This window comes from Megalopta genalis, chromosome 4 (assembly GCF_051020955.1).
Source record: "Megalopta genalis isolate 19385.01 chromosome 4, iyMegGena1_principal, whole genome shotgun sequence".
NCBI classification, from domain to species: Eukaryota; Metazoa; Arthropoda; class Insecta; order Hymenoptera; family Halictidae; genus Megalopta; species Megalopta genalis.
In genome coordinates this window covers 22,498,215-22,520,713 of record NC_135016.1, presented here as the reverse complement: position 1 = coordinate 22,520,713, position 22,499 = coordinate 22,498,215, and the positions used below count along the sequence as shown (strand labels likewise).

Here is a 22,499-nt window from a genome sequence, read left to right as displayed (position 1 = left end):
TATGAAACGTTACAATAAAAAATAATAATAAATAGTAATACAAATAATAGAAATAATAATAATAAAACATTACAATAATTTTTATCCGCAAAAGCGACATCTTCGAGCGCTTGAAATCATAGTTTTCGGATGTTCTCCTAAGTTCGCGCATTTTGGGCAAGTTTCCTTACGAACTTCTAAAAAAAAAAAAGAAAACATTTTGTTCGTTATACTTGAGAACAATGTTCCGAAAAATTGTATTCAACAATTCTGTGACCGTCAGGTGTAAAAATAACGCAGAGCCTTGTTACGTTCATATTAAATTCATTTATTTGGTTGTGTCTTACACATCCGCGTTAACCATAAATGCATAGAACCTGTGGTTTATTTATTATCGTTGACACATATACTAAACTAACAGTCAATTTAAGAATAAGAAACTTCACTTGAGGATGTCTTATAAGCAAATAAACACAAGAATCCCCTTCGTTGGCGAACGGACGTTGTTACAATGGAAAAATTGATTGTTCATTTGCGAATAAATCATAGACTTTTTATTCATTACTCGATATTACATCTATCCAAGTCCGTATCTAAGAATTTTGTACAAGGAGTTTTGTTCATTAATTACACTCATTCGTACGCAATACAACTTAATACGTCTTGTTTTTTGTTTTTTTTTTTATAGTAAAATCTGACGCAAGAAAATAGTTGCAACTATGCTCACAATAGGACTCGAACGTTCCATATTTTTTCTTTTTAAGTTGCAATTCGTCGTAGAAAATGCAACTACGTAGTCGGAAGAAACCGAAAGCGAAATAATTACAGTTATTTTTGCGTTTACACGAAAGTTAACTTACAGTTTCCGGTCTCTCTCTCTCTCTCTCTCTCTTTTTACTTCATTTCTTCTATACAATACAGACTATATTTAGCGCTGTGATTACGTCACAGGATCGCTGTTACTAAAACGTTCAAAACCGTAGAGCAATCAATTACAAATTTCGGTTTCGATTTCTTGACGAAATGCCTAAAAAGCTATTCGAAAACTGTTATCGTGAACGGAACATCGAAAGTAATAATTATTCACCGGGAAACAGCGATTTCAACCGCGTTCCCACACTTGAAAAATAATACGTACGTTCGGATAAACCGCGCTTAGTCTCGCGGTTAAAAAGTGTTTCGTAAGCACAATAAGAGAGCACTGACAAGGAGATTGTATTTTAAACGCTATTTGGTAACGAACGCGTGGGTCTTGTGAATCTTTCTTCTACTTTCAACGTTCGAAGCATCCATCGCGCGCGCGAGCCATCGTTCTCTCTCGCGAACATTTCAAAATCCTTTGCCAATCTCGATGTGGCACAGCAGCTATGGGGGGTTAATCGAATTCAATGATACACGCGCGGCGCACCGGCGCAGCGTTTAAGATCGCCTGCATTCGGCGTGGTCAGCGTTTTCATGTTATCCGCGCGCGTCTATCATGCAACGCATCACCCAACCAGACGGAATAGGAGGAAACTTCGTTACGTCGTTGCAGTCACGGGCCCGCTCAAGTTTCGCGCAATAATCGCACTAATAAGTTTCACCGCCCGAATCGCGGGCCGTTCGTTCGTCCGCAAAATCGAACGAATCACTTTCTTCTATTATTTATCATTGTACAACGAGTAGGCTGCGGGTTTTGTGCATCAACGAAGAAAATATATATAGTGTATATATCGGAAGAGTTTTAAGACACTGTTGCTTTATTTTTATTTTAATTCAAGTAACTGCTACCTCGTTCTTCAACCTTCTTCGAGAAATTATAATCTTGCATAGAGATCGGCGGTCTGATAACGATGCGTTTATTCGAGACATTGAGAAACCGCACGTTTTCCGCGTCGGCTTGCGTTCATCCTCCGCGCCTTTCTCATCGTCCTATGAAACAAAATTGAAAGAAGAGAATTTGAAGAGAATTTCACGATAAATTTACTTGCTTTTGATTCGCGCGATTTCTTCGGATTTGTTCGATATTATTACACCGAGCACGGAACTTTGTGACCAGACCGCGGATCTTGATGCATTTGCCGAAGAATTCGTATCACTGAATAATAACAATAATAATAATAATGTTTCCTGTTAACCGACGATCTACGAAAAGCGAGAAACTGCGTAAAAGATTTGCACCGTGTTATTTATCTGTTCGGATACCGCATGGCGAAGAAGAGAATCTCTGTTTGCAGAAATAATCGAGAAGAGACAAGAACGATTCGAGCGGATTTTCGTTGATAGATAAATAACGATTTACTTACCCCTTAACGCCTTATCACGCGATTCACTGTAAAGAATTCAGAGAGAATTAATCACGAGATCACCGCGCATCCTCGAATAGAAAAGACAATCACTTTTAATCGATATATTTAAAATTAATGGTCATGGCCAGTTTACGTTTCAAACAATACACAGCACTGCGCGCCACCCCGTAGTGCAGCTTTTGTCTTGCGTCTTTTACTTTCCTCGTTCAGGTAGAAACAGCCGTTGCCCGACGCGTCTTTTCAACGACGATATACTCCTCCGTAATGTTTCCCGATCGCGCCGTACCGATTCGCGATCGAGTGCGCGCGCGAAACATTTAAACGATCGAACCCTTTCGCGACGTATGAACGGAAGCCGAGGGGGGGCCCGGTGGGGTAGACCGAATATCGTCGCGGAGCTCCGTTCACCACGACGTCGACGTGTTCCAGTTTATTCTGTCGTCGCGACTCTCCTCGGAGATTACTAATTATCCGTGGGAAACTGTAACGAGCCCGCGCCGAGAGCGGGTCAGCATCCGGCCGCTCGCCGTTCGAAAAGGGTTCAAAGGGTGCGCAGCGGGCGGTAAGGTCGCTATCGCCTAGCAGCAACGCGCGAGAAGGGGTGGGGGGGGGACAATGGTTGCAAAACAGTTGAAAAAGTTTCGAAGAGAATCATTTTTGCCGGCTGTAAGCGAGATCGGTGGGGCGTCGTCGTCGTCGTCGCGGACAGAACCGTGCCATCATCGGCCAGGATTTCTCGCCTACCTCGCGCGCCGGCCGTGCGTTGATTTTACAATTAGGTATTTATACGAAATCATATCTAGCATCACCAGTTGCAAGGCTTTCCCCGGTCACTTGACGAGCATGCAAGTTATCGCCCGGTAACACGTGTCCCGTCGAGAACGCGTAATCTCGTTGTGTACACACGAAACAAAGAATCAGTTCGTTCTCCTCCGCGGAAATCACACCGTCGTTTCGGTAACAATCGGGCCACGCACACGCAACTCTAATATACATATACAGCTTCTCTGGCACACACATCGGGGTTCTCTCGTAGTCCTTATAACTTCTCTTCGTTCGTTTCCTCCGATCTTCTCTCTCTTTCTTTTTTCTTTTTTTTTCGTTTTTGCTGTTTTCTTCTTTTCTTCCGCTCGTTCGCGCCACGTCGAATGATCGCCGTCGTCCTCTCCCGCCGACGTCCTCTCCTCTCGCCGTCTCGTCTTCGGCTCTTCCTCTTAAAACGCTAGCGTAGTATAGACCTCGTACGTTAATATATACACAGTAGTAACAGTCTAGGTTCCTAAGGCTGCTAAAAGTCTCACTTCTCCCGGGTTCTCCCGCGAGAAAAGGAGCCGAGGGGGTCGGGGAGAGCCGCGGGTTTTCTTTAGAGTTCGGATTCCGGCAAAGGGTGAGAAACATGAACGTCCTTTATAGCGTGCGCTTAGTAAATCACTTCGTATACTGTGGCCTTTTTGTCACCGGACCCGGTCACGATATACTTGTCGTCGGCGGAGATGTCGCAGCTTAGTACCGACGATGACTCCTTCGACTGCAACAACAATTCAGAGGGACACACATCAGCTCGATTCAAAAACTTCTCTCTCTCACTTTCATTCACATTCTTGCGTGCATTTTCTACTTTATGGTGGATTACTTAAATATTTAAGTATTATTTACTTATTTCAAGTATTTTATCCTTTATTACAAGTATATATTAATATTATTATATAATATATATATATATATATTATAATACTAATAATAATAATACTATATATATACTATATATAATAATATAATATAATATATATATATATATATATATATATATATATATAATAATAATACTAATAATAATATATTACTATATTTTATATATATATATATATATATATATATATCTATATTATAAGTATTTTATACTTAAAATACTTTTATAAAAGTATAATATTAATAAAATTATACTTTTAGTATAATAATTATAGTAATATATTATTATATATATAATATATATATTATTATTATTATATATATATTATATATTATATTATTATATAGTATATATATATTATATATTATATTATTATATAGTATATAAAAGTATTTTAAGTATGTAACCCTTTCACGCCGAGCGCCGCATATACATTTAGCGCTTGCTAAAAATCAGAACGAACGTCTTATTTTTACTTTAATAAATTAATATAAAACAGCTGTTTCTTGTGCTCCGTAAATCTAGTGTTAACCCTTTCGCGCCGAGCGCCGCATATATGCGGCATCCACTCGACGACCTGTGGGTACGGGCGCCGCATATACGCGGCATCGAAATGAAGTGTATACAGAAGACGCGGATGTGTAATTTGTAGAAAAAATGATTAAAGAACGGATTAGGGAGACATTACCGTACATAACACGTATGTACCGGTCATTCGACAAGCGATCGCCGCACGAGAAAAATCTCCCGGAGCCTCCGAAAGCACGCGAGCCCGTCGAACAGCCTCCGCGATACGACCTCGAGGTCCAAGAAATTTTTCGCGCCAACGTCTACGTACGCCGGGGCACGCGAATACCTTCGCCGTCGTGAATATTCGGAGCGCCCGGTGGAATCCTTCGATCCGTGAAAATTCGTGCACACGGGCCGCGAGTGGCATACACACCTGGAATATTGAAGCTCCGTAGGGTGTGCGCCAGGCGTTCAACAGATTGTCCTTGCCGGTGGAGACGAACCATTTGCCGCAGGACGCGAAACGCAGCGATAGGACGCAGGATTCGTGTACGAGCAGGCAGTACTTATCCGACTTGGATGCATGGAGGACCTCGACCTTCGAGTTCTCCATACCGACCGCGAGCCATTCTCCGGTCGGACAATAGCCCAGGGAGAATATCTGCGAATTCAAGTCGTGCTGTTGCAGCTGTCTGCCTTCCCTCAGGTCCCAGGAACGCACGGTGTTATCGAGCCCTCCTGTCCAGAGCTTCGTGCCATCCGCGGAGATGTCGATGCAGGAGGCACCGTCCGTGTGCCCTTGGAACTGCCGGATCAAAATCTCGTTGTGGAGATCCCACACGGCGATGTTGCCGTCGCTGCAGCAGCTGAAGCAGACTTTCGAGTCCGGCGAGATGGCCAGCGCGTAGCAGGCCGGCGCGGAGGAGGTCAGCTCCGCCTTGATCCTCGGCGTCGGGCTGGCCAGGTCCCAGATGATCAGCTGCCTCGCCTCGCCTCCGACTATCAGCGTTCTACAATCCGGCAACAGCTTCACCGATCTACGAAACGAACAAACGTTTTTCCTTTTTTGTTTTTCATTCGATTCGCCGCTTAACCGGCGCCCGCGTTGCAGGGATGAAGATTGTTCGCGGGGGCAGGAAGAGAGGACAACGCGCGCGAGAAGCTTCGGAAGTTCCGCGGTGTTTTCGAGGGACCCTTTATTTTTTATTTTAATCTCTTGCCGTACCATTTTCTTCGTAATTAAAATGACAAGCACATTTTCGATTGTAATAATTTCTTCGAACAAAAAAGAAAATTTATATTTATCGCGAGTTTACGTTTACTGGGATGATTGAAGTATTGATCGCAAGAGGGCAGAATTTTATTCCGGCTTAAAAAACGGAATAACATTGGTGTTTAATAGGATGTTACTAGAAATCTGCGCCACGAGTCCGACTCGTTAAAGTACGGCGAGGGGTTAACCGTCGCCCGTCCCAGGAGTCCGATCAAATTGCGGGGGTAGGACTAGTTTTTAAGTTACAAGGGACGATCAAAGTAATACAAAGCATTTTGAAACTTTCTTTATTTTATTTTATTATTATTGTTATTTTGTGTTACGCAATTTTGTTACTGTTCGCGTAAATTCTCTTAGAGGGGTGAAAATTAACCCTCGAATGTTCGGCCATTTTTTATTTTACTGTTGTAATTCGCAAATTATACAAGATAGAAAAGGTCTCGAAACATGTTACTTTTTTCATCCGAATCTATCGTGCGACACGGGATTTATTAATTGTTTAAACAACTGCAAAAGTTTTGTAAACGATTCGTCGATATTTTGTTCCTATTTTAATTAGATTCCTATAGAAGTGGCTGTTGTTCGAGAACTTTTTCGAACAGCTTTTTGTCTTGTACAGCTCGCGAATTATAAGAATAAGATAAAACATGGCGGAATAAAAGATATTCATCGTTAATAAAAAAAAATGGTGGAATAAAAGATATTCGTCGTTCGGCGAGCGATGAAAGCGCGTACACGCGACAAATATTGGGTTGGCAACTAAGTAATTGCCGATTTCAGTTATAGATGTCTCTCACTCCCATTTTTATGATATCCGTAAATGTTATATTATAAAATTATTATTATTATTATTATGTTATTTTTTATTATCCGCGAATGTTAGCAACTGGACAAATTGAATGCAGCGGTCAAGGAAAAGCGACCGGAATTGGTCGATCGTAAAGGTGTCATTTTCCAGCAGGACAATGCTAGGTCGCACACGTCTTTGTCCACTCGACAAAAATTGATGGATATTGGTTGGGAATCGATGTTACACCCATCATATAGCCCTGATCTCGCGCCATCGGATTACCACTTGTTTCGATCCCTGGACAACTCCCTTCGTGGTAAAACTTTTAACGACGATGACGCTGTAAAATCTCACTTAACTCAGTTTTTGGCCGAAAAGGATCAGACTTTCTACGAGCGTGGAATTTTCAAGTTGTCGGAGAGATGGCAAAAGGTCGTCGAACAAAATGGAAAATACATTACAGATTAAACTTCGTTCGAAGTAAAAAAAAAATTTGTTATTTCATTGAACAAATCGGCAATTACTTAGTTGCCAACCCAATAGTTTTCAGTTTCGCAGAGGGAATGATCGAACGGAACGAGCTTCTAATTACCGCGACAGCGAAGAAAATAACGGTCGCGGGAAGGGGTTAATGCGGTTAATTCATTAGGGTCGGTTGGCGAACTATAAGACAACTGACCTAATATAATTGCTGCGTTGCAGGCAGTCCAACTGCGATACAGGCTTGGTACTGCCACCGCCCTCGTGTCCTATGTCCCAGACTTTCACGCACCCTTTGCCGCCGGTGTAGACGTACTTGGTCGGATTCGAGATGGTAACAGCGCACACAACTTCGCCGTGAGTCAAGGTATTAATCTGACGCGCGTGACGTGGAATTCCCGGTCCTATCAGAGCGTCCGTGGGGAATGCCACAGGCTGCATCTCACCCTCGCCGTTCGCGTGGAACGAGATTGCTCTGCGGTGAAATGTAAAACGTTAATGGCTTTGTCGTTGCAGAACGCGATGCCTTCGATTACTTAAAAGCTCGCGTTTAACGAAACACCGAACTGTATCTACACGGGGAAACGGTGCCCCGAAACAAATACTCCGCGTGCCGCCGCTTCAACGATACCGGAAATAGACGCAGAACTGTTCCACATGTATCGATGATAAAATTCGAAGTATTAGGCAACGCTGTCGCATCTTGTAACATCTTACGAATGCGTCGCTGCTATTTCAATGATTGTAAATTAAAAGATTTTGAATACAACTCTAGCGTCAAATTTTTGTCAACGAATTACAAGTTCTTCAAATTCGGTATAGTTACTGTTATATATTTTTAGTTGTTCACGTGATTTCTAAAATTATGGGATTCTGAGAAACAAGGGGTTCCTGAGATCATTTGAAGTAACTTTTTCCTTAGCGAAAATGTTCTACGTGGCTTCGTTTACGAGTTATCGGTGAAAAACGCTGACCAATGAGAGCCGAGATCGGCTGACGCGAGGCGGCCCAGCCAACCAGCGCACGAAGCCCAGTTCCACTCATTGGCTCGGCCGCCTTGCGCCAGCTGAGCTGGGATTCGACCGCTCGACCGTTGGCGCCGCTGGCTCGGCCGCCTCGACCGCTGGCGCCGTTGGCTCGGCCACCTCGCGTCAGCTGAGCTCGCCTCTCATTGGTCAGCGTTTTTCGTTAATAACTCGATAACGATGCCTCGGAGAAGATTTTTGTAAAGGAAAAAATTACTTGAAATGACCTCAGGAATCTCTCAATTCCTGGAAGTAACACAATTTCGGGAGACCCGCTGTATAAGAAATTGTTATCACAATTTTTTAACTTCCCCTATCACACAATTAATAGTGTTTCTTGATTGAAACACTTTACAATATTGCCGTTGTAACAACTTAACGTACTTTGAAGCGTTTGCGTAGTCGTTCTACGTAAAAATAATTCGTACAGCCATTACGTCTGACATAGAAATAATTGATTAAGTTGTAAAGACTCTTTGTTATAAAATTCAATTACTAAAAATCTTAGAACGATGAAAGACGACTTTCCAATTTGTATTCAGCGCATAGAAAATTAAAATGTTACCTATACTAGTTATCACGTTTTCGTGAGTGCAACAAAGCCAGTTTCACTTTCACGGAAAAATACAATTTTCACGTAAATATACAATGTTTAATTAGCATTTTTCTTTCTCCGGATAAAATGTCTAAAATTCGATCGATCAGAAAAATATTTCCGACGGTTCTTAAATCGCAGCACGTGAGATTGTTTACCACGAGTTCTACAAATACGTATGGCAAATAAACGTTACAAAACAAACATTTTACGGTACTTTTTTGGCACGGATCGAGATTTAATACGCGTAAGCAAAGGCAAAACAGTCTCAAATAACCACGTATTCGCGAACAGATCGTTCGGAAGTGTGTCCGATGCTGTCCGATTGCGAAAGTATATTTTTGCAATTAACTTCGAGACGATAATTACAATAACAGATACGTACGTTTTACCGCCTGGGATGTTGCTCATCCCGTTACCCGGTGGTATCCTTACGTGACCATCGAAACCGAGCTGTAACAGGCAACGAAATGAATGGAGTTCCGCGAAGACACTTATGCAGATGTTGTGATCATCGTTCGAACACTATGCGGAGGTCGTAGAACGTGAATACAGTATTCCCCCTTAATAATTGTGCTTTATAGGCTGCGTATCTTCGGCGTACTTCTTCGAAAGGGGACCGTTCTTTTATTATAAGATGAACGACTGCAAAGTCGTATTCGTTGCTCTGTCTATATATAATCGCGGCAGTAGAACCAGTGTGATTATGTGGGGGAGCATTGTACATATTAAATGAAAGAAACCTGTAATCTCGCCTCAATTATAGAGAGAACCGTATCCGCCTCTATTCGAATTGAAACACGGATCTTCATAAAGTCTCTGGACGCTGTTGCGAAATATATGTATACACAATGTATGAAATTTCATATTTGATATTACAATCCTTGACAACTCGTCCGCGCTTTTGCATCGTAACTAGACTGCTGATATTTTTTATGCACTCACGAGACCGAAGTGACTAAGATGATCGTGACTAGTTTTTTTAAACAATTTAGAATTATTCTTCTGTTACCGACGACCGGTTAAAATTATTACGAAAAGAAATTAATGTCTCCGCAGTTTCGGCAATTGTGCAAGATAATTAAGACAATTTTTTGCATTAAAATCAGCAGTGTAATCGTAATCGATCAGCGGCGACCAATAGACGCGCTGACGTAAGTTTCAATAAAATGGATCATCTGATTTATTGCTATCGTGCGGTGCAAGCAATAAATATATATATATATATATATAATAATAATAATAATATATATTATATATTATAATAATATAATATAATATATTATTATATATTATAATTATAAATATAAATTATAATATTATATATTACAATTATAAATATATATATATTTATTGCTTGCACCGCACGATAGCAATAAATCAGATTATTCATTTTATTATATATATATTATTATATCATTATATATATATTCTCAGATTGCTCTAATCTTTAATTAATCTACTTTAATTAATTTACTGTATACAGTTGCTAGTGTACGTGATAGCAACCTAGAAAAATTCTCCCTAATTTTCCGTCAGCTTGTAAACGAAAATGTATAAATCTGAGAAGAGTTATTATTCGCGTCTCGCGCCTCGTTTTTATAATTGTTGACAATCCGGCAGTTATAAAAATAATCCGCGAGGCTCGAATAATCCTGTCTCCTCTTCGCGATTGTCCAGTTCTGTTTGCAAGCTGACGGAAAATCGTGGCGAATCTCCTGTATTATTCACAGGTGAAGTTTTAGACTTTCCTTGCTACTCTCGTTGTTAGCGAACGACACCGAAAATAGTAAAAGACAAAGAACTGTGGAATTCGCGAGTCGGATGCGGATAACGTTATACTTAATCTCTTGGTTTTCTTGACAATGGAAGTGCAGCGAGAGGAGTCCGATCTATCTTTAGCGAGCTTGGACAGCATTAATCCAGAGGATAAAGCCGTGTCGCGGCCGCGCTCGATCCAGCGATTTGGAAAATGTTCGTTTAAATAATTTCAAACGTTTCGCCAATGTTTCTCGAAGTTTTCACGAATGTTGCTTAATATAGGAACAGATCAATCGATTTTATAATTTCAGTCGGAAGACGAATTTGTTCGGAGAATCGTTTAACGGTGTCCAAGGAAACAAGTATATTGACTTTTGGTCAACAAATATCGCCATAGTAATTACGTGATGGCATTTTATAGTTAATCTCCAGCATTTTTGAACGATTTAATTATCGCACTCTTTTTTAAATTTTGATATTCACCTTGATACTTGTGCTACGAGTCATCATATATTTTTGTTCTTTTACTTATCGTAGACTGCGGATGTTTATGCAAATTCGTGCTTTCGCGAACAATGGACCAAATAAGGAAATTGGTGATTGATCATTTAATAGCTCCTTCAACCCATTCGCACCCTTAAGCGGAATTATCCAATGGCCGTCGATTATCACCGATTACAGTGATTTCTCCCAGAAATGCGAAATTTCGGGTTGCTGTGAATTTCCCCGTGCTAGTCTTACGTCTAAGTAATTTATCGCTACGTCGATGCTAAAATGGTCTGTTTGAGTCAGTTAAGAAAAATTGCGGAGCTAGGTACAGTAAATTCCCCCTAATTTTCCTTCGAATTTGGGAACAATTTAGAAAGAGGAGATACGATTATTCGAGCCTTGCGCCTCGTTTTATAATTGTTGACAGTAGGAAATTATAAAAATGAGCTATGAGACTCGAATAATCATATCTCCTCTTCCCGAATTGTCCATTTATGTGCGCGATCTGAGCGCAGAGAATTAGGGAGAAATTACTATACTAGATACGCAACAGTCGATTGTGGCCTCCGAATTGCCTTCGAATCGCGTCACGCGGCCTCTGAATTGCCGTCGAATCGCGTCACGCGGCCTCCGAATTGCCTTCGAATCATGGTAAAAAATTAAAAATAAAAAGTTCAAGTCATCCTTTTTATTCTAGCACCTTTTTTTACCGACTGCCCCGAGTTTCTATAAAAACGAGCCGCAAGTTCCGAATAATCGCGGCTTACTATTCTCAGATCCGCCGGTTTCGATTCGAACCTCCGAACATTTCTGGGAGAAATCCCTATATAGTCAACTTTTCCTTCAACATCAGTCTTTCCAGATCAGTTAACTAATCACCGCGTATTCCACCAAAGTCACGAAGAAGCGCAGATTCGAGCGGACTATAATATTTCCCAATTGAGCCGTTTATTTCGAAAGTGGCATAAGTCACCGTAATGAAAAGTGGTGACTTTTTAATGTTTATACGAAATTATTTACACCGAGAAAAATATCAGTATCCTGAGATAACAAATACAAGAAAATCATCTCGAAAGTTAGCGTCCATATTTTTAAACGTGTTGAAACGCAAACCCTTCAATATATCGACTTACAAAACAAAGCGACTTATGCCACTTTCAAAATAAACGGCTCAACTGCCGGAGACGGATGCTAACTATCGTGTTCCCATCGCTGCTCGAGAACTTTGGGTAGCCGTAAATGCATAAAAATCCACAGTCCGGTCGCGCGTAAACCGGAGTGTCCCCGTGTCACGGGCAGGGTGCGAACTGCAGCACCCTGGAAAACGTAGCGAAACTTTATGGAGATCCTGCGGTTCGTTATCCGGCGGCTGGGACTGGATTGATCAAGAGACCGAGCGGATACCATGGAAGTCCTGGCGTATGGTAAGTTGCTGTACGGCGAAGACGATTGCGGTGGCTCATTGCCGCGGGACGGCAAACCCTGATAGCCCTGCGGTGGCGTTTGCTGCGACGATGGCGGATGATAGACTCGCGATGCCAAGGGCCCAGGGATTCCGCCCATAGTTGGCGTACAGCTGCGCGACCCCCTCGCCGCCGCCACAGGTGTACCCGGCTTGTCGATCTGCGGAGGTCCGTCCGAAACGGCGCCGGTTTATTATCGGGCGCAATCAGAGAAAGGAATTGTACATTTCACGGTCGAGTTTACGCGAAAGCAACGAGACGTATCGATCCTTGCCACGATCGTAAGCGCGTTTCCGGTTCACCGGTTCGTCAGAGAGGAACGGAGTGAGAGGTGCACACTGTGCGGGGGAGAGAGAGAGGGAGAGAGAGCGCACTAGTGAGAGAGAGCGCGAGTGAGAGAGAGCGCGAGAGAGAGAGAGTGCGAGAGAGAGAGCGCTAGTGAGAGAGCGCGAGTGAGAGAGAACGAGAGAGAGAGAACGAGAGAGAGAGAGAGAGCGCGAGTGAGAGAGAGAGAAATAGAACGAGAGAGCGAGAGAGAAATAGAACGAGAGAGCGAGAGAGAAATAGAACGAGAGAGCGAGAGAGAAATAGAACGAGAGAGCGAGAGAGAAATAGAACGAGAGAGCGAGAGAGAAATAGAACGCGAGAGCGAGAGAGTAATAAAACGAGAGAAAGAGAGAGAGAGAGAAGAGGAAGAGGAATGAGAGCAGAGGGGCGGCGGCTCCGAACAGTTCCACCGGCGCCCGTGTAAATTGACTTATCGTAACTTCGCGAGCGACAAATTTTAACGGTGTGCTCGGGTCGGTGGATACACACCCGTCGGGGCCGCCTGAAAGGGACCACCGAAATATCTCTGTTGTGTTTTCGAGGCTGCGGAGGCATTTCGTGATCATTTTTCGCGTGAAAAATCGAGCGCCGAGAGAATTTGCTTTTTCGGGATCCAGCCTCGTTTCGTTCACCACCGCTCCCGCGAATTTTGCCCCGCTGTTTCTCGGCGCGGCGCGGTGTAGCGGCGCGGCTACATTATTTATTTCTTCGATTTGGATAGTTCCGAACGGTCGTTATCGTCCGGATTAGGCGAACGGAGGGAAGGGGAGGATATCGTTAGACTGCGAATGTTTCTGCAGTTGCTACACAGCCTCGGAAAAATAGACGACGTTCTCCCCGAGTTTTTCAACATCGTGATTAAATTTTGGTAGCTTAACGAGACATCGTTGCTGCGGCTCCGTATCGACAAAAATGCTGTTCGATGATCGCGATGTCTTGTCACGTGTTGCCAGGATCATCCCGTTCGGTGAGTTTTTCGGAAGGTTTTGTAGCCATCGTTTGTTATTTATTGAGAGCTTCTGTCAAAGTTACGTCACATTTATGTACAGTAAATTCTCCCTAATTTTCCGTCAAATTTGGGAACAATTTAGGAAGAGGAGATACGATTATTCGGGCCTTGCGCCTCGTTTTATAATCATTGACAGTAGGCAATTATAAAAATGAGCCATGAGACTCGAATAATCGTATCTCCTCTTCCCGAATTGTCCATTTTTGTGCGCGATCTGAGCGCGAATTAGGGAGACATTATTGTACTGGATACGCGACAGTCGATTGTGGCCTCCGAATTGCCTTCGAATGGTGGCAAAAAGTTAAAAATAACAAATTTAAGTCATCCTTTTTATTCTAGCAATTTAAATCTTCAATTTGTGTTGGATCTGTGTGATGTTTCGTTCGCATTCGTAGAACGCGCGAAGTTCTGCTTTTATTATTACTAAAAGCATAGAATCTCTGTCTTCTGACTTTCTAAAGCGTCCGCGCTGAATTGGACAATCATTGATCCAGATTTAAGCCTACAACTTGACAGCTAAAATCTTCTAAAAGTCACCGGAAGTGGGTGACATTGACACAACATATGTAACGTTCAAGAATATTGAAGGTAGGTACTCTAAACAGCAGTTCTGTCATTAGAATAATAGCAACGTCTTTTTAACGAAGGGAAATCGTTAACATAAAATCCATTTGATTCCAGTTTCCGTGAATCCTGTGAACATGTAAATTCGTTTAAACATCCGCAGTCTAATTTCTATAATTTTGGACAGCTGTGAACTAGTGTAACTAGTAATAGCTTTAAAGTCTAACTCGGATGACAATTTTGAAAGGTCCCCCTGTTTTCAACGAGTTGCACAATTTATAACCACGTGGGCTTTGAAACGATTTTCTTCGCGAATTGGTCGTCGTGATCTACCGCTAAACTCTGTGGATATATTTAGAATTTACGGCAGAAATAAAAATTTTGTCTCTCGAATGCTGCTTTTTCCATTTTTGTATTACATGTTTGCTTATTTTTCTCTTATTTTCAGATGTTTTATTCTATTTTCGACAACCGAAACAGATGATTGTGCGATAGCCAGACTACAAATTTTATGCATTCATTGTATCTTTTTATTTCATGATAAACAATATGGTACAATATTCTAAAAACTCCAACGATTTTCCTACACCATTTGGAATATTGTATTTGAACCGATAATGGAAGAAACAATTAGTTTTACCATTTAAACGACTACAAAACAATCCATAAAAATCTGCACGCAAAATCACAGTCTACTTCTGATCGAATAGCATCGCACAAATTTAATTAATAACTGTCCACGAATACCATCCAAAAACTAACGAACAGACCACAAATTGTTATACAACATCAAAATAGTCCGCATGGTTTTCGAAAAGCCCCTTCCTTAAATAATTCCAACAAAATCACTTTGACCGATCGACCGCTCTTGAATTCGCCTAATCTTCTTATCGTTTCGAATCGCACGCGGCCGATTTTCATCGTAAAATCCGTGGCCGACCGACGAACGATAAAAAACGATGCCGAAAATTCATTGCTCGGCTGAAAAACAGAGAGACCGCTTTAAAGAAACAATACCGCGTATTCGAGGGTTGTTCAGCAGAATGCATTTCCGGCGTGCCTGCGACAGCCCACAAAGTTATTTCAGCGTTCGTTTTCGGTCACCTCTGGTGACGGTGTGCGGGGGAGGCAGAGGTAGTAAAAGTAGCGTGATTTGATATCTCGTGAGAGCGATCAAAGAAAAAAAAACTCGAATACCGAGGCGACGCGGCCGGGTCTCGGACGGTCGGATGGGTATTCGAGGCTGTTCGTCAAGATGAACTCACTGACAGAGAGAAGACAGAGGGGGAACCGGACCGATTAGTCGCCGAACAAGCTTGCTATCCGCGAGATCTTACATCTTTACTTTTCAGAGACGGTGTGCTACGAGCGGAGGAGCTTCCGCTCCGCGAGGGCGGCCTGTCTTTTACGGATGCCGAGCCAGCGCCGGAAGTCGGTCCCGCGTGTCCTGGAGCACTCAGCTTCTCCATGGTGCCGTTCTCACGTGGGTCTGAGTGTTCGCCGTTCGCGTGCGGTGATGACGCCTCCTTTTGTGCGGAAAAAAGAAGAAAAGTTTCTTTGAGAAGTCAAGATTTCATGGTTCCGGCTTCGTTCTTTTCTTCTTAGGAACTACCGACGACAACCACAGCCGGGATCTGTTGCGATCGTTGCAGTTTCTCGATTTCCGATTGCCTACGGACTCTACCGGCGGGATCGAGCGCGAGGAAATATGCTCGCCGATTTCTACCGCCGAATCGGCGCACCTTGGTTCGACGACGGACATTCGCGTAAAAGACCCGCTAAATTTTTAGTTTCGCTAAATCGATCGCGACAGCGGAGATTCTCGTTTCCAAGGTAACAGTGATGTCTCCCTTATTGGCGCTTAGATGGCGCACAAAAAGGGACAATTCGGGAAGAGGAGATACGATTTATTTTCTCAACAATTACAAAAACGAGGCGCAAGGCTCGAATAAACGTGTCTCCTCTTCCCAAATTGTCATAGCGTCAATTAGAGAGACATTACTGATATTTTCACGTGTTCTGCTCGCGAAAAAGAGAAAATGTTCCGGTGGAATCGCGAACACCACGGCTAAAATACAGGTTATTTCAGGATTAATCGATGAACGACGACGAGAGCGATGACGAAATATTGAATCATTCTTACCCGTTTGTGATAAACAGAAGGTTTATTTTAGACAATGTTTAGACGATTTTTCTAATCGAACGTTTTGCGAGCCAATTACAGTAATGTCTCCCTTACTGACGCTCAGATTGTCCACTAAATTGGATAATTTGGGAAGAGGAGATACGATCATTCGAATCTTGCGCCTCGTTTTTATAATTACCGATCCTCAACGACTACGAAAACGAGGCGCAAGGCTCGAATAATCGTGTCTCCTCTTCCCAAATTGTCGACTTTTGTGCGCAATCTGGGCGTCAATTAGAGAGACGTTACTGTATCGCGTGAAATTTGAATTTCCTTTCTGATCCAGAGAAAGCGCGATCGATTCCTTCGGATTGTTCGGAGCTTTCTATCGAATTCGTAACTCTATGCTCGCACGATGAACTATACTCGAGCGACGGTATATCTGATTTCGATCGCCATCCTCCTAGGTATCGGTTCGATCAAACATTGGAATCGAAGCAAAGGCACGTGTGTTCCAGGGTTCGAAGCCCCAGCGTCTCTAATTCGAGTACTTTATAAATACAAAGAGAGCCCGGACGTCATCCTCTCCGTGCGGCAATCGAATTCTATGAAACTATGAACTCCTTTTTATCGTGTTTGACTTTGTTTCTCGCGGGCACATATTGAACTTGTTGATACCATCGCGCCACTATGGAACCGCCTTCGACCCTACGCGAACCGAGCTTACGTGACTCTGAAAAGAACAAACGGGTAAACGATAGATCGCAGAGTTGAAAAAAGAGAGGAATTCGTATTGCAAATGTTTTATTGAAAGGAGAATCGCTTTTTTTTGTTTCGATGCGATGTCACAACGAGGAATTGTAACGTTAAATAGATCGATCTGGAACGTGGCTCGTGTACACAGATGTGCGTGATCTTGAGGCTGCACGGAGCGTTGTTTTGGTGGATCTAATAGCTTGTCCACAGGGTGTTCGAGAAACGCGATGCTGGGAAACGGTGGGGGGTTAGGTAATACAGGGTGTCCCAAAAATGTCTCGCGATCCGGAAACGGCGGGTTCCTCGGATCATTTGAAGCAACTTCTTCCTTTACAAAAATGTTCTCCGAGGCACCGTTGACGAGTTACCAACGAAAAACGGTGACCAATCAGAATCGAGTACGGCTGGCGCCTCGACCGCTGGCGCCGTTGGCTCGACCGCCTCGACCGCTGGCGCCGCTGTCTCGGCCGCTTCGCGCCAGCCGAGCTCGCCTCCCATTGGTCACTGTTTTTCGTTAATAACTCATTAACGGTGCCTCGGAGACAATTTTTGTAAAGGAAAAAGTTGCTTCAAACGACCCAAGGAATCCGTCACTTTCGGATTGCGAGACATTTTTGGGACACCCTGTAGAAAATAAAAACTGGCACCATCAACCGCGTGTGCAGAAGAGTTCGACTAGATCATTCGCTGTATTGGATTTTTATTTCTGACGTACAACGAAGCGGTCAGCTTGTACTAGGCGATCGAAAATGAAGAGGGATCGTAGAGTTTCGTAGCAAGTTACAAGAGAGACGGCCGTCGGCCGTTTGTTACCACGATCGAAGAGATATTCGAAGGATATTGCAGAGAAACTTTTCTGCTGCAACATTTTTATCTGCAGCTAATTATGCGGTTTATCCGAGCCTTCGTCGGTTACACGACACGTCGGACATTGTACATCGACTCCCTCGTCTTTTTCACGTAACCACGTTACACATATATTGACACAAAGGAAACAGAAATCGTGATAGCTTAACCTTAAATCGATATACACACCGAATTCATAAGGGGTAGTATAACATAGGTGAACGGATCGTTATTTTTCACAAAGTCGGACGGTTTTACATTACCCTTTCTTGTTCTTGTTTAAATGTACTAGCGAACTAAAGGAGGTTTACAGTAAACGGCATTGGTGTACAATAAAAACAGGTGTAGTCGTCGACGAAAATATTTGGTCCTGCGGTCTACGTACACGTTCGGTGAACACTTAAAAGAAAAGAGACAATTTTTATAAATTTTCAACGTGGCTCGTTCAAATACTTTCGCAAACGACTGCGGACAATCGATTACACGTCTACTACCAGCCGGAGAGAGAGAGCACGTTAACATAACAGATCGCTTTACAGAACGCTACCATAACCTCGCGAAAGCTGAACGTGTGTCACGGAATAGTATCCGAATCGTCGCGGTATGTCAGAACACCGCGAGAGGGAGCGTCGATAAATTGGCGAGCGCGTCGCTTTTCCAATGAGCGGAGGAGCGATTATTTGAGAGGAACAGAATATGCTCGGTACACCTGAAAATAAACTCATCCGCGGGCGGCGTTCTCGAGCCGCTCTAAAACTACCGTGTGAGCGAATCCTATCTGACCACAACAAGTCAATGACGCACACCGTCATCGCTTCAGCCTCGAAGAAAGGTCCTCCATTTTCATCGACGGCCTCCGCGCATACGCCACGCTTCCGCCTAATGAATTCGGTGCTAAAAATATCGGATTTAGTCTGAAGGATGAACTGACCTCGTTCGCGACATCCACCACCAAGTCCTGATCGCTCTTTTCCCCGTCGCTCTCCTGAAAAAAAATTACGGCACAGTTGAGATCAAGGAGTAAAAGGAAGAGAAAAACCCGCGCGTTAAAAGGGAAACACGATCGGACGACGTTAATGCCATCCTGCGACGCGCCGTGTCGCGTCGCACGGCGATACGATCTTACGGGCGTTAGGCTAGGTGTGTGCAAACCCGCCCGAGTCTCGGGAACTCGAGGTTCGGGACGGGTCGGGAAGAGTCGGGCGGGATCGCCCGGGATACGCTTCGCTGCTCGAGATCTCGAGTGTTTCGAGTCCCGAAACTTTCGGGACTGCCGCTCGGTTCTCGCGAACGGTCTCCGGCGATCTCGGTCTCCACGCACGAATAGCACGCGTACCACGCATGCGTAGAGACCGGGAACGCCCGAGACCGACCGAGATCGCCCGAGAACCGAGCGCAGTACCGAAACTTCCCGGACCTCGAGATCTCGAGCAGTGAAATGTATCAGAATCCCGCTCGTATTTCTTCGTTCCGACCCGATTCAGTAACATCAGATTTCCGTATGCATCTGGGCGGCGTTACACATTAAATACAAACATGTAACACATATGTATATATTCTAACGTAATATATACGTGGCTGACACATATTTGAATATAATGCATAAACGAGTAACAAAGATTTCAATGTAACAGATTAATAAATAATAAGAAATTACGTAAGAAAATATATTGCAAAAATCAGACAACAATAGCATATTGTTCACGAGGTATTGGCAAGTGTACAATCTGGAAGCTTTTCGGACGTGCACCCTTGTTTCTGTTTTAACCTTTTAGGTACGGCTGAATTCTGCGCGAGGCTATTTCTCTGGACGGCAGAGTCTGATATGTACTGTACAGAGTCTGATACTGTATATACAGGGTGTCCCAAAAATGTCTCGCAATCCGAAAGTGGCGGGTTCCTCAGGCCATTTGAAGCAACTTTTTCCTTTATGAAAATGTTCTCCGAGGCACCGTTAACGAGTTATTAACGAAAAACAGTGACCAACGAGAGGCGAGCTCAGCTGGCGCGAGGCGATCGAGCCAATGAGCGGAACTGGGCTTCGTGCGCTGGTTGACTGGGGCCGCCTCGCGTCAGCCGTACTCGATTCTTATTGGTCAGTGTTTTTCGTTAATAACTCGTTAACGGTGCCTCGGAGAACATTTTTGTAAAGGAAGAAGTTGCTTCAAATGATCCGAGGAACCCGCCATTTCCGGATTGCGAGACATTTTTGGGACACCCTGCAGACTGCTGTAAATCGATGTGAAGACAAAAGAAGTGTGAAACAATGCATATGAAAACGATTATTTGATTCAAAAGATGACCGAGTAAGCTACTAGAGTAAGCCACTATAGTGGCGCGTCGTTCAGAGAGATGACATCCGCGAAAGCCACTATCATATCGCGAAGCTTGGCTCCAATATTTAAACGAGCCGCGTTTTAATTTTCCTAAAAAATCGGCACGAACTTTCCGGACAACCCAATAGCATCCAGCGCGACGGAGTCGAGACAAGTTTGCATTTCGACTCGCGAATGTTTCGAGTCGGAGCCGAAGCGAAAGAACAAAATTGCACAGTCTGCCAGTGGTTTTTCAGCGGTGGTATTCGTTGAACCGTGGTGCGTTCCCGATGCATCGTTACGCCGCGCCGGCAGAAAAAGACGAGTCAATAAGACGAAGAATCCCGCCGCCATCTTTTTCTGCTTATCCCGCGCACAATGTATATAGGATCGATCGGCGGTTTCGATCCCGCGTGACTCACCCTGTATTTCCGGCGAACGAGCGCCGAGGAGAGTCTCGACCTATTTCGCGGACGTGTACGACCAGCAGATGCATCTTCAGAGACATATTATTAATCTTGACACTCGCGCACCTTCTCGAAGCGTTCTGATTGCGCGCGGCAACTTAATGGCGTTCGGCGAGTGCAGACGCCAGATACCCGAGGCCTCGCCGATTTGCGGCGTGTAAGCCGATCCCTCTGGCGAACTCTCGCGCTCGCGCGCGCGCGCGCGCCCGCGCGCATGGGGGATGTAAATGCATTTCGGTATCGCGCGCGTTCCACGGTATTTTCGCAGTCGACGGTCTACGTGTCGGCCGCGTACGCGGAACCGTGTAAAATTTGTCCCGCCATTTGTTCCCTCCGCGTCTCTATCGCTGTCGCGGTTATAGCGTCGTTTTTACGGTAGCGCGGCATCATGCCGATCGTTGGCCGCGCTTTTTTTCCGCTCGCCTCGAAAGTGGACTCGCCGATACTGTCTTAATAACGGTATTTACGAGGGACCACGGCAATAAGTTATATCCCTCCGTGTGAAAAAAAAATACGAACGAAGGTAATAAATATTTTTCTTTTGTAAGATACAACCACCGAGTATGGTTAAAACGGGGACTGTACGAGTATGTTATTTAAGTACGTGTCGCAATCGAAAACTAATTTTTGAATTATTTCCGCGAAGAATTCGCGTCGATGCTCGCACAATTAGGAATTTCGACGTTTCTACCGTACTAAGAGATCTGCAGATGTTGTATCGGTAAATGGCTTTGTTGATCATTTATTGAACGCACGATCTAATCTACTGGCTTGCTCGTGAGAGCTTAGAGACAACTAGTGTACTCTTGGGCTGCTCACCGACGACTAACTAAAAACGCGGAAGACCCGCGAACTATGGGTCGAGAAATCTTTATTGGTCATAAATAACCAATCCGTGTAACGGAGACTTCCGAGTCAACGCACGTTTCGCGCTCACGTGCCCTGCAGATGGGCAGCAAGGGCCGTTTTACCTTAAAAATGGACAAGGCCGTAAAACCTACGAATTACCCATTTTCAACAGCATTGAAAATGCTTTTACATTTACAGGTTTTCATTGGTAACGTATATGCGTGTTAACGCGAATCAAATTGTGACTTTAAATGTACTGTTAATCTAAATCTAGATGAGAAGGTAATGTTTCATTTTCGGAGAAATTCCCCTTTTATATTTTCACAGTACGCAATTTATTTTGAGGCCATTATTTAACCCTTTGCACTCGAATGGCGACTCTGAGGCGCCACTAAAAATTGCTATACTATTTTTCAAAATAATTGCAATAGCATCAGACTCGTTTATATCTGAAACACTCTTAAAATTTCAAGTTATTGTACTTGCCAATAGGCTTTCATATATGCATGAATCGCAATAAATCTTATAAAATAGAAACACTGTAGATCGGAAAATATGTTTAAAATATAATGAAAATAGCTTCGAGTGAAAAGGGTTAAGCAGCGATTAGTTGAGTGAGTCAATGAAAAGTTCGCCAGTAGTATGGAATTTATTTTACGTTAGGAAATACCTTTGCAGTCGAGTGGTCACTCTAAGATTCTACTCAAGATTGTTGTACGAGTCGCAGTGAATCGCGAAATTCTATTTCATACGTACAAAAACCACCAGGGTTATGTTAAAATGGAAATATAGGTCAGAAAAACTAGGTTGGATTTCTAGTTAAAATGGCACCGACTGCAAAGGGTTAAATATGTCTGTGTCTTTAAAAATGTTAATATTTAATATTTTGAAATTAATT

General features: G+C 43.4%; 1 protein-coding gene across 7 annotated transcripts in view; it reads right to left on the bottom strand.

Annotated features, from left to right (window-relative positions):
* Positions 1–291: 291 nt before the first annotated feature.
* gro (TLE family member transcriptional corepressor groucho) overlaps positions 292–22,499 on the bottom strand; it is a 224,795-nt gene continuing 202,587 nt past the window's right edge. For 5 of the 7 annotated variants that reach the window (XM_033467812.2, XM_033467811.2, XM_033467814.2 and 2 more), the window contains 7 exons: positions 18,902–18,955; positions 15,581–15,769; positions 12,285–12,503; positions 9,016–9,083; positions 7,210–7,485; positions 4,901–5,504; positions 292–3,795 (listed from right to left, as the gene is read on the bottom strand). In XM_033467812.2, the coding sequence (XP_033323703.1) occupies positions 3,688–3,795; positions 4,901–5,504; positions 7,210–7,485; positions 9,016–9,083; positions 12,285–12,503; positions 15,581–15,769; positions 18,902–18,955 (1,518 nt within the window). In that variant the 3' untranslated portion in view covers positions 292–3,687. The remainder of the gene's footprint in view (positions 3,796–4,900; positions 5,505–7,209; positions 7,486–9,015; positions 9,084–12,284; positions 12,504–15,580; positions 15,770–18,901; positions 18,956–22,499) is intronic. The other 2 variants (XM_033467816.2, XM_033467817.2) reach the window with 2 other exon arrangements.